This window comes from Pelodiscus sinensis, chromosome 19 (genome assembly GCF_052426305.1).
Source record: "Pelodiscus sinensis isolate ZL-2025 chromosome 19, ASM5242630v1, whole genome shotgun sequence".
NCBI lineage: Eukaryota > Metazoa > Chordata > Testudines > Trionychidae > Pelodiscus > Pelodiscus sinensis.
This window is the reverse complement of record NC_143070.1, coordinates 7,590,906-7,600,708: the sequence shown is the minus strand read 5'-3', so window position 1 is coordinate 7,600,708 and position 9,803 is coordinate 7,590,906. Positions and strand designations below refer to the sequence as shown.

At 51.5% G+C, this 9,803-nt stretch overlaps 1 protein-coding gene across 1 annotated transcript; it reads right to left on the bottom strand.

Annotated features, from left to right (window-relative positions):
- Positions 1 to 440: 440 nt before the first annotated feature.
- Positions 441 to 9,766, bottom strand: LOC102447895 (uncharacterized). Its single transcript, XM_075913937.2, has 5 exons — positions 9,372 to 9,766; positions 4,497 to 4,546; positions 3,422 to 3,548; positions 2,758 to 2,877; positions 441 to 2,408 (listed from the first exon to the last, which is right to left on the bottom strand). Exons 2-5 carry the CDS (start codon positions 4,518 to 4,520, stop codon positions 661 to 663), a joined length of 2,019 nt encoding a protein of 672 aa, XP_075770052.2. The 5' UTR covers positions 4,521 to 4,546; positions 9,372 to 9,766; the 3' UTR covers positions 441 to 660.
- Between the last annotated feature and the right edge of the window lie 37 nt (positions 9,767 to 9,803).

Below are 9,803 nucleotides of genomic sequence, written 5' to 3'. Positions count from 1 at the left end.
GTTCACAAAATGAATCCTCTTGCATGCATATTAGCCACATATAGCTCAGCTTTAAGATGCTAAACAAATCGATGAGTGAACTAGAAACAGTCATGATCCTTCCAAATATTCATACAATATTTACTGACACTGGAATCCCTATGTGGATTTGCTGATGCTGTGAGCATTAGAGGAAGGTTCCCCCACATTCAAGCTCTTTTTTCCTGCGAATTATCCAGTAGGGAATAATGTGCAAGCTCAGACTGGAGCAGCAGTTATTGAAGCTTTTCCCACAATCCAATTACTTATGAGCTCTCTCTTATTGTGCAGTAAAATGCAGGACAATGTAGCACTTTAAAGACTAACAAGATGGTTTATTAGATGATGAGCTTTCGTGGGCCAGACCCACTTCCTCAGATCAAATAATGGAATCCACTATTTGATCTGAGGAAGTGGGTCTGGCCCACGAAAGCTCATCATCTAATAAACCATCTTGTTAGTCTTTAAAGTGCTACATTGTCCTGCATTTTGCTTCAGCTACCCCAGACTAACACGGCTACATTTCTATCATTATTGTGGAGTGTCTGAGATCTAGCAAGGCTTGCTCTTCAAACGAAGCTTATTCCATAGAAAAAGCATTTGTCGATTCTGTCCCGTGTGGATTCTCTGATGTTCATGAAGTTATGAGCTGGAACTGATGCTTTTACTTTCATCCAAGCACTTACGGGATTTCCCTCTCATGTGGATTCTCCCATGCTTCGCAAGGCTTGAGCGTTGATTGAAACTTTTCCCACAGTCAAGGCATTTAAAGGGTTTCTCTCCTGTGTGGATTCTCCCATGCTTAATAAGGCTTGCACATTGACTGAAACTTTTCCCACAGTCCAAGCATTTAAAGGGTTTCTCTCCTGTATGGGTTCTCCCATGGCTAATAAGGCTCGAGCTTTGACTGAAACTTTTCCCACATTCCAAGCATTTAAAGGGTTTCTCACCCGTATGGGTTCTCCCATGGCTAATAAGGCCTGAGGGTCGACCAAAACTCTTCCCACAGTCCAAACATTTATAAGGTTTCTCCCCCGTGTAGGTTCTCTGATGTATAATAAGGGTTGACGGTGCACAGAAATTTTTCCCACACTCAAGGCATTTATATGGTCCCTCTCCTGTGTGGATTTGCTCATGGCTAATAAGGCCAGAGCGCTGACTGAAACTTTTCCCACAGTCCAAACATTTAAATGGTTTCTCTCCAGTATGGATTCTCCAATGCCTAACAAGGCTTGCACTTCCACTGAAACTTTTCCCACAGTCCAAACATTTATAAGGTTTCTCCCCTGTGTGGGTTTTCTGATGTATAATAAGGGCTGATGGTGTTCTGAAATTTTTCCCACACTCAAGGCATGCAGACGGTGGCTCTCCTGTGTGGATTTTCCCATGCTTAATAAGGCTTGAGCGCTGCCTGAAACTTTTCCCACACTGCAAGCATTTAAAGGGTTTCTCTCCCGTATGGATTCTCACGTGGCTTATGAGGCTTGAGGGCTGACCAAAACTGTTCCCACAGTCCAAGCACTTATAAGGTTTCTCTTCTGTGTGGATTCTCTGATGGACAGTAAGGGCTGAGGGAGCTCTGAAACTTTTCCCACAATGAAAGCATGTATATGGCCTCTCTCCTGTGTGGATTCTTCTGTGGCAAATAAGGCCTGAGAGCTGACTGAAGCTTTTCCCACACTCCAAGCATTTATAAGGTTTCTCTCCCGTGTGGATTCTCTGATGGACAATAAGGGCGGATGGAGCACTGAAACTTTTCCCACACTCAGGGCATTTACATGGTGGCTCTCCTGTGTGGACTCTCCCATGGTTAGTAAGGCCAGATCTCTGACTGAAACTTTTCCCACAGTCCAAGCATTTATAAGGTTTCTCTCCCGTGTGGATTCTTTGATGGACAATAAGAGCTGAGGGAGCTCTGAAACTTTTCCCACAATGAAAGCATGTATATGGCCTCTCTCCTGTGTGGATTTTCTTGTGGCAAATAAGGCCTGAGAGCTGACTGAAGCTTTTCCCACACTCAAGGCATTTGTAGGGTCGCTCTCCCACGTGGATTCTCCCATGGATAACAAGGCTTGAGCGTCGACTGAATTTTTTCCCACATTCCAAACAATTATAGGGTTTCTTTTCCTTGGGATTTGCCTGCTGGTCTATGGTTTCCTTGGGATCCTTGCCTCCTCCCCCACACTCAGTGGATTCATCTGCTTTCTTCCGTGGGCTGTTACCCAGTTTTCTCTCTGACCTGTGCCAATTACTTCGAGTTTTTCTCTGTTTCAAGGACTGGCGGAAATTCCCTTCAGCTCTTCTCAAAAAGGTCCCCTGCGGTTCCATTTCCTGAGAACCTTTGAGCTGTGAATTCCCATCCTTGTCCGCACTCATCAGTGGATCACCTGCTGGAAAACAGAGAGAAGCCAGGCAGGAGTCACCGTCTGGGCTGATACAAAGGACAGAAGGGGAACAGCGAAGAGGGAAAACACAACCCATAACTGTTGGAGAGACTGAAAAATTGGATTCTGCCTTCACATCCCACCCAGACACTCCCAGGGAAGTGAAGTTGAGGAGAAAACTCCTGACAGCAAACAGGGTGGCTGGGAAGGCGTGAGCAATCTCTGTCATGATGACACGACACCTGCTGACCACAGCCTGACCTGGGTGAGGAGGCAGAGCTGAGGGGCTCACAGCACATGTGGAGGGAAAACCTCCAGTTCCAGATACTTTGTGTCCACGTCACTGACCCCTCACCTGCTTCACCAGAACCTCTTGGGATCTTCCTTTCCTCGGAGGCCTGGAGATCCAGGACCCACGGTTCTTCCCCTCCTTCCAGCCGGGCGATCAGGGCAGGTTTGGGAACAGGAAGTCCTGCTGGGGGGGTGAAATCAGGCCTGAGCTGCGGGCACTGAGGACTGGGGCTCTACTTCTCATAAAGGACACGACGGGAGTTTAAACTCACCCCTGTGACTTTTCTGGGGTCGTGGGATGGGAACAAGGGAGAGAGGAATGTTGGGGGGAAGGGGGGGAGATTTCACACCCTCACTAGTTCTCAGGATCTGGGGGACGTGCTGAAGCGCACACAGCTCTGGGGTTAAACCCCTGCCAATGTCTGATTCCCCAGAGCCAGTCCCAGGAAAGGAGGTGACCAGTGACCCTGTGTGCGAGCGAAAATGAATGCAGATCACATCATACACTGCGCCCGCCCCGGTGACAGCTGGAGGAATGGGGATGCATTAGCATTTTGGTGAGGTCAGTAACTCTCCTGTCCACTGGAAGAGGCGAAAGGCTCCCACACACTGGAGCTGTGGACTACACAACCCACTCCCTTCTCATCTCAGTGATCAAGGAAGAACCTGACCTGATGCAGAAATGCCGGCCTCATGGCTTTGTTAGCTGAGGGCCCAGCAATCCTTACCCAGTGAGGCCACAGTCTCATAGTTCTCCTGCATGACGTCCCTGTAGAGGGCTCTCTGAGCGGGGTCCAGCAGAGCCCCCTGCCCTGCGGTGAAATACACAGCCACCTCCTCGAAGGTCACCGGCATCTGCAACAACAGGGACCTCCCATTCAGCGCCTGCCGCCCCGGCCACAGCCCCACTAGTCACAACGGAGGAGGCCTGAGAAGCAGAATCCCACCCCACCCTGCTCAGAGTAGCCTGGAGGCTCCAGGGAAGAGAGAGAAGGGGGAGAGCTCCTTGTGCCTCCCAGCAGATGGAGCAGCAGGGACGTCTCATTCACCACATACCTGCCAGCCACAGGCTGCCATGAGAAGCAGAGCTCTGGGCAGGGAATAGGGACAGGAATCCCTTTGTACTTCACTGCCTAGGGGGGTTAAGGCTCAGCGCTCTGGTCTGTTTTCCCTGACCAGGGAGTTGGTTTCCTCTTTCAGAAATAGGGAAATATTCAACCCCCTTCCCCAAGGAGCCTCTTTATAAATCAGCCCCCAGGCTGAGCATGTCCCAGGAGGTTTCGCACACCCTGCCCCTCCCTGTGTATTTCCTGCCCCTCCCACACCTAGGCTGTGTCTAAACTGGCAAGTTTTTCCACAAAATCATCTGATTTTGCGGAAGAACTTGCCAGCTGTCTACACTGGCCGCTTGAATTTCTGCAAAAGCACTGGCGATCTCACATAAGATTGTTAGTGCTTTTGCGGAAATACTATGCTGCTCCCGTTCGGGCAAAAGTACTTTTGCGCAAAAGGGCCGATGTAGACAGCACAGTACTGTTTTCCGCAAAAAAGCCCGATCGCGAAAATGGCAATTGGGGCTTTTTTGCGGAAAACCACGTCTAGATTGACCACGGACGCTTTTCTGCAAAAAGTGCTTTTGCGGAAAAGCATCCTGCCAATCTAGACGTGCTTTTCCGAAATGCTTTTAACGGAAAACTTTTCCGTTAAAAGCATTTTCGGAAAATCATTCAGTGTAGACATAGCCCTACAGAAACTCTCCCCAACAGCTCCCCTCCCCACCCTCACTGCCCCCAACAACCCTACCTGAGCTGGCTCCAGCACAGCCATTTCCCTGTCCCGCCCCTGGTGACAATCTGGAACAAAACAGAGTCGTTACCCTGCAGCCTGTCAGGGTGAGAAGGGCAATTGGGGAGGTTTCTGAACTAGCCCTAGACCATGTCACCCTTAGGGTTGCCAGATGTCTGGTTTTCGCCCGGACAGTCCAGTACTTGTGGCTCCTGTCGGGTAAAATAAAACCCAGACAATGTCCAGTATTTTCTGTTTTTCTCGGATGGAACGCCAGAGGGGACATTTTCCCCCCACTGCATTTGGCAGGGGGAGAGTTTTTTTTTTTTTTTTTTGCTCAAGCAATTTTTTTCCCTGTCATGTTCAGGATTTTTTGTGAAAGTGTCTGGCAATCCTAGTCACTCCCCAGTTTCCTTCCCTGCAGACACCCCCCCTGACCTCCGCCCTGCTGGGAAACCCTCAGTGAGGTTATCATCGCACAGACCTGCCCCCTCCCATGGAACCCAACCCACAAGACACGGCCAAACCCTCCCAGTGACAAAATCTCTGCGCCAAATGTGAGAAAGCAGAATCGAAGGCACTGCTGGGGGGAGGGGAGAGGAGAGGAGAGTGGAGGGTTCCCCAACACTGTCCCCAGAGGCAGAAAATGACTTTTCCTTTCTCTGCGCCTCACCTTGTCCAAGGATCTGCCTGGGTTAAGGGGCTGTTGGGAATGGAGCTGGGAACCTCGCTCCCCACCGATTGCTCCAGCTGCCTCTTTCAGTCTCACCATTCCCCCTTCTGCTGGGGAGAGCTGGTTACTGCCCTGTCGTTCCTGGCGGTGTTTCCCCTCCGTTAGCAACTGTCCCTGCTCCCAGCAGGGGTGAGCCTGGAGGCAGCAGCTCTGGGACTGGCAGACCCCTGGGAGCAGAGACGGGGCAAGCAGGAGCCATTTCTGCCACGCCACCAGCACTTTCTGAAAGTTTTCTTCCATCCCCAGCACTCTCTGGCTCAGGAGGCTCTGGCGGCAGCAGGGCCTGGGACTGACCTAGTGTCCTGATCCCAGACACAGCAAAAAGTCCCGCCCCCCCGCCCCTCGTGGCTAGGCAGAGATGACCTGGCCCAGCAGAGACCCCACTGGGCAGCAGCTGCTCAACCCAGGCCTCCAGACCACAATGGAGGCAGCAGCCTCAGCCCCAGGCACCCAGCTGGCTCTATGGTTCCAGTGTTCTGCACAGAGAGACTGACATCAGCCCCCTTTGCCTTAGCAATGACCAGAGCCCTCTGGGCCAGCCTGGCCCATGCTGAGCTCATTGGCCCTCTGCACCCGGCGAGAAGCCAGAGACTCAGCATTTCCTACTAGAGCCAGAACCAAACATGAACAATCCTGTTGTTTTACCAACTGACCCTGAACGGAACTGGGTATGTGGGGGGGCTGGGAGAGGATCCAGCTATGATACAGATTTAGCCTTTTTTTAAGCTCAACATTTAAAAAAATTAGTGTCCTGATCATCATTGTAAGAGACGTGTACACACACGATGGGCGGGTGGTTTTTCAAGAACGGCAGCCATCAACTTTTTCACGGGCTGAACCTGAGTCGTCAGTGAACTGAGAGAGGCAAGACAGAGCTGGGAGGGAGGGAAGCTGAGCATGGAGCTAGGCAAAATGTCACTGAACCAAGCCATGAATGCAGATGGGAAGGGTTAAGTTAGAAATAACGAGGCCGTGAATCCAGCGTCAGACAGGACTGCTCCTGAAAGGTGAATGGGAACTTCTTCTGAACACTGGAGAAATCTCTACAAAGGAAACAAGGAAAGGCCCCCAAAAGGACTGGGCCAATTCTTGATTCATTCGCTGATGATCCAGGTCTTCCTGGCTGCGTCTAGACTGGCATGATTTTCCGGAAATGCTTTTAACGGAAAAGTTTTCTGTTAAAAGCATTTTCGGAACAGAGCGTCTAGATTGGCACGGACACTTTTCCACAAAAGCACTTTTTGCTGAAAAGCGTCTGTGCCATCTAGACACGCTTTTCCGCAAAAAAGCCCCCATCGCCATTTTCGCGGAAAACAAATCTGAGCTGTCTACACTGGCCCTTTTGTGCAAAAGCTTTGTGCAAAGGGGACTTTTGCCTGAACGGGAGCAGAATAGTATTTCCACAAGAAGCACTGATTTCTTACAGTAGGAAGTCAGTGCTTTTGCAGAAATTCAAGCGGCCAGTGTAGACAGCTGGCAAGTTTTTCCAGAAAAGCGGCTGATTTTCCGGAAAAACTGGCCAGTCTAGACACAGCCAATAAGAAAGAAAACAGACTAAACTACAGGGAACATCAGAAAACTGTCATGCTCAAATTGCATCAACTAGCCCAAATTGTGCTGGCTATTCCACCAACACCAGCATTGCAAAACAATGCCCAGGCCTCATGTCTCCCTTCTATGGCAGGGGTCCAACAGGGCAAAGCAAAGCTATGTCTACACTGGTGCAGTCTTGCACCAGATATGCAAATGAGGCTAAGCGTGGAATATCGCTAAGCCTCATTTGCATATCTAATGAGCCACCATTTTGCGGAAGAGGCTCTTGCGCCAGAAGTTCTATGCAAATGAGGCTCAGTAATATTGCCCGCTTATCTTCATTTGCATATCTCTGGCGCAAGACTGTGCCAGTGTAGACATAGCCAAGATGTTTAAAAACATGATTTTAGGTAGTTCAGACAATTCAGACAAATAATCAAGTTGACAACAAAAAGAAACACAAGGACAATGCCTGTAAAAACAAGCCACTTTGGGGCACCTGAGAGACTAACAAAAATATATAAAATCACGAGCTTTTGGGGGTAAAATCGGAATGGAATGCTCATGACCTAACGTATTGGTCAGTCTTCAAGGTGCCCTAGGACTACTCGTTTTTTAAGTTACGAACTAACATTTTTTAATTCCTGTAAAGCTAAAAAATAAATCAGTCGTCAGGAATCCAAACGGTTGCCATTGTCATTTGAAGCTGCCTTTCTCTCAGTTTGCCCCCACTAAGTCTGAGGTAGGATTTCAACAGTAACTGAACTTTTATTTTTATTTCTCTCTGGAGGCTTGAACCGGAAATGAAACCGAACATCCGTGAACAGGAGCTGAATTGAAACCAAATCCCGATTGGGCTCCCTGCCTGCTGCTGCTGCTTGCAGTGACTCTCGTGAGACACCAAATCCTGCACAGGAGCCGGTTCAGCCCAGTGCTGTTAGCCCCAAACAATGAACATAGGACAGGAGTGAGCTCCCGATTTATGAGACCGATTGGAAAGAAATTAGAAACTGACTAGGGAGCAGGCAGAGAGGGGATATTTGCCTTGTAAATTCAGAGCCCTTAGGGGGAGCTCCCTGGCCTGCCACCCCAATGCTTGTGGGACCGGTTCTAGGGAAGCAGATTTTCCACTGGCTGCTGGGTGGGGCATTTCTTCCCCCTCCTCTTTCCCATGGGCTGGGGGAGCTACCAGCATCTCTCTCACCATCCTCCTCCCTTCCCCTGCCCTCTGGCTCACCCCTCCCCAGCCAGGCTGTTCTTGCTCCAGCCCCACTTTCCCTTACCTCTCTTTGCTTTCCAGGGTTAAATGTTTGCTGGTTAAGACCTAAATGGACTGCTGATGGGGTCCGCCTGGCCTGTGCATGAGGGCATGACAAGCCCAGCTTCAGTGGCCCTGCCTGAGCTGCCACAGCCTGAGGAGACTGATATCCCTGGGCTGCAGAGAGAGGGCTGGGGAGGTGAAGTAGTTGCAGGCAGGGGTGGCAGGAACATTGCAGATTCCCAGAATGCCCAGAGCCTGCCTATGGCCCCGGGAGGGAATGTGGGTAGGGGAGGAGTCTGAGGTGCAGGCTCTAGAGCAGGGGATTAGGATGCAGGAGGAGGGGCAGGCTCTGGGAAAGAATTTGGGTGGGGGAGAGGGCTTGGCATGCAGGCTCTGGGTTGGGGCAGAGCATGGGATGCAGGAGGTGGAGAGGAGAAAAGGGAGTTTGGAGGCAGGAGAGAGTGTGGGTACAAGAGGAAGTTTTGGGGGGGGGGGTGGGAGGAGAGTTGGGGAAGTAACACAGAAAAGATAAAAGGGTGAGAATGCAGCCAAATAGCTGCACATCAAAACCCTTGTGGCTAGTTGATTGTGTGTGGAAGGGGAACAGAAACTGGTGCCTTTCTGGGTTATGATGGAGACTTGTGCTTCCTATGGCAACTATATGGCTCTGAACCAAAGAGTAAACAAAAGATTTTGATTCACTTTGATATGTAGATGTTGAAGCAGCTATTTATCTTAAAAATCCTAAGCCAACAAGTATACAGCATCACGGAGGGAAGAGGTCTCCCTCTGCCGACTTGTTTTCTGGCACTCCCAAAGAGGTTTTATCAGTAACTGAGAGATTTGAACAGAGACTGGAGGAGACTGATCCATGGAAAAGCAATGAGCCCCAGACACACAGCTCAGAGCTGTGGGAGGGGAGAGGGAGGGAGAGAATACCGAATGGGGGAGGTCTGAGCAGACAGCAGAAATATGCACTGGCATTAAAAGCAAGGAATCTACTGGAGACCTGGAAGGGAGCAAATGGCCCAGGTCTAAAGTCAAAGCAGCTACAGATTACTGCAGCACCTGCAAACGGTTACACAGAATGATAAGGTGCAAAGAGGATCCTGCTGCCATGGGGGGAGGCAGAGAAGCAGGGAGCAAAGGGAAGTGCAGCGTCTGCAAAGGAAACTTGTATCCCCCCCCATCTTCCCTCAGCTCCAGCCTGATCCCCTGCACTGCCCCACCCCCTTCAATACAACTCCTCCTCCCCTCCCCATTCGCCCTCCACCTCCCTGTGACCCTCAGTGCACACATCGGCAGGGTCCCCTGGAACCAGGGCTGGAGTCACTTCCCTGCCCCTCGCCCGGGGCTCACCCCTCACCTGCAGGCCGCAGCGTAGCCCCGGCTCCCGCCGCGGCAGCAGCGTGTGAGCGGCCGCCCGCCCCGGATCTGAGGAGCAGCCCCACCCCCTCTCGGAGCAAGGGGCAGAGCCTATGGAGGGGGGGGTGTGCAGTTAACCCCTTAGCTGCCGGGAGCTGCACGCCCAGGTCGAGCAGGGGCAGCCCCTAGGGAGCGGGGCGGGGCTGGAGGCTCCGTCTCTCCCACCCGCATCCCGGGGCGAGGCTGCCCGCTCACACGTTACTGCCGCCGCCGTGGGGCGCCGGGGCCGGACCGAGCCCAGGGCAGCAACGCGGAGCCACACGTGCGGGGCCAGCTGCAGCCAGCGTTCTACTCCCGCGCGCGCGCACAACTTGCGCTCACGACCGGCCCCCTTGCAGCACGCGCCGCCCGCCCTCTCCGAGTAGCAGCTGTC

Coding starts and splice junctions, on each gene's coding strand:
- LOC102447895 (XM_075913937.2), bottom strand. CDS start 4,520: ATGGCTGTGCTGGAGCCAGCTCAG. Junction 3,549..4,496: donor CTGTGCTGGAGCCAGCTCAG/GTAGGGTTGTTG, acceptor CTGTTGTTGCAG/ATGCCGGTGACCTTCGAGGA. Junction 2,409..2,757: donor AAGAGGTTCTGGTGAAGCAG/GTGAGGGGTCAG, acceptor TCTGTTTTCCAG/CAGGTGATCCACTGATGAGT.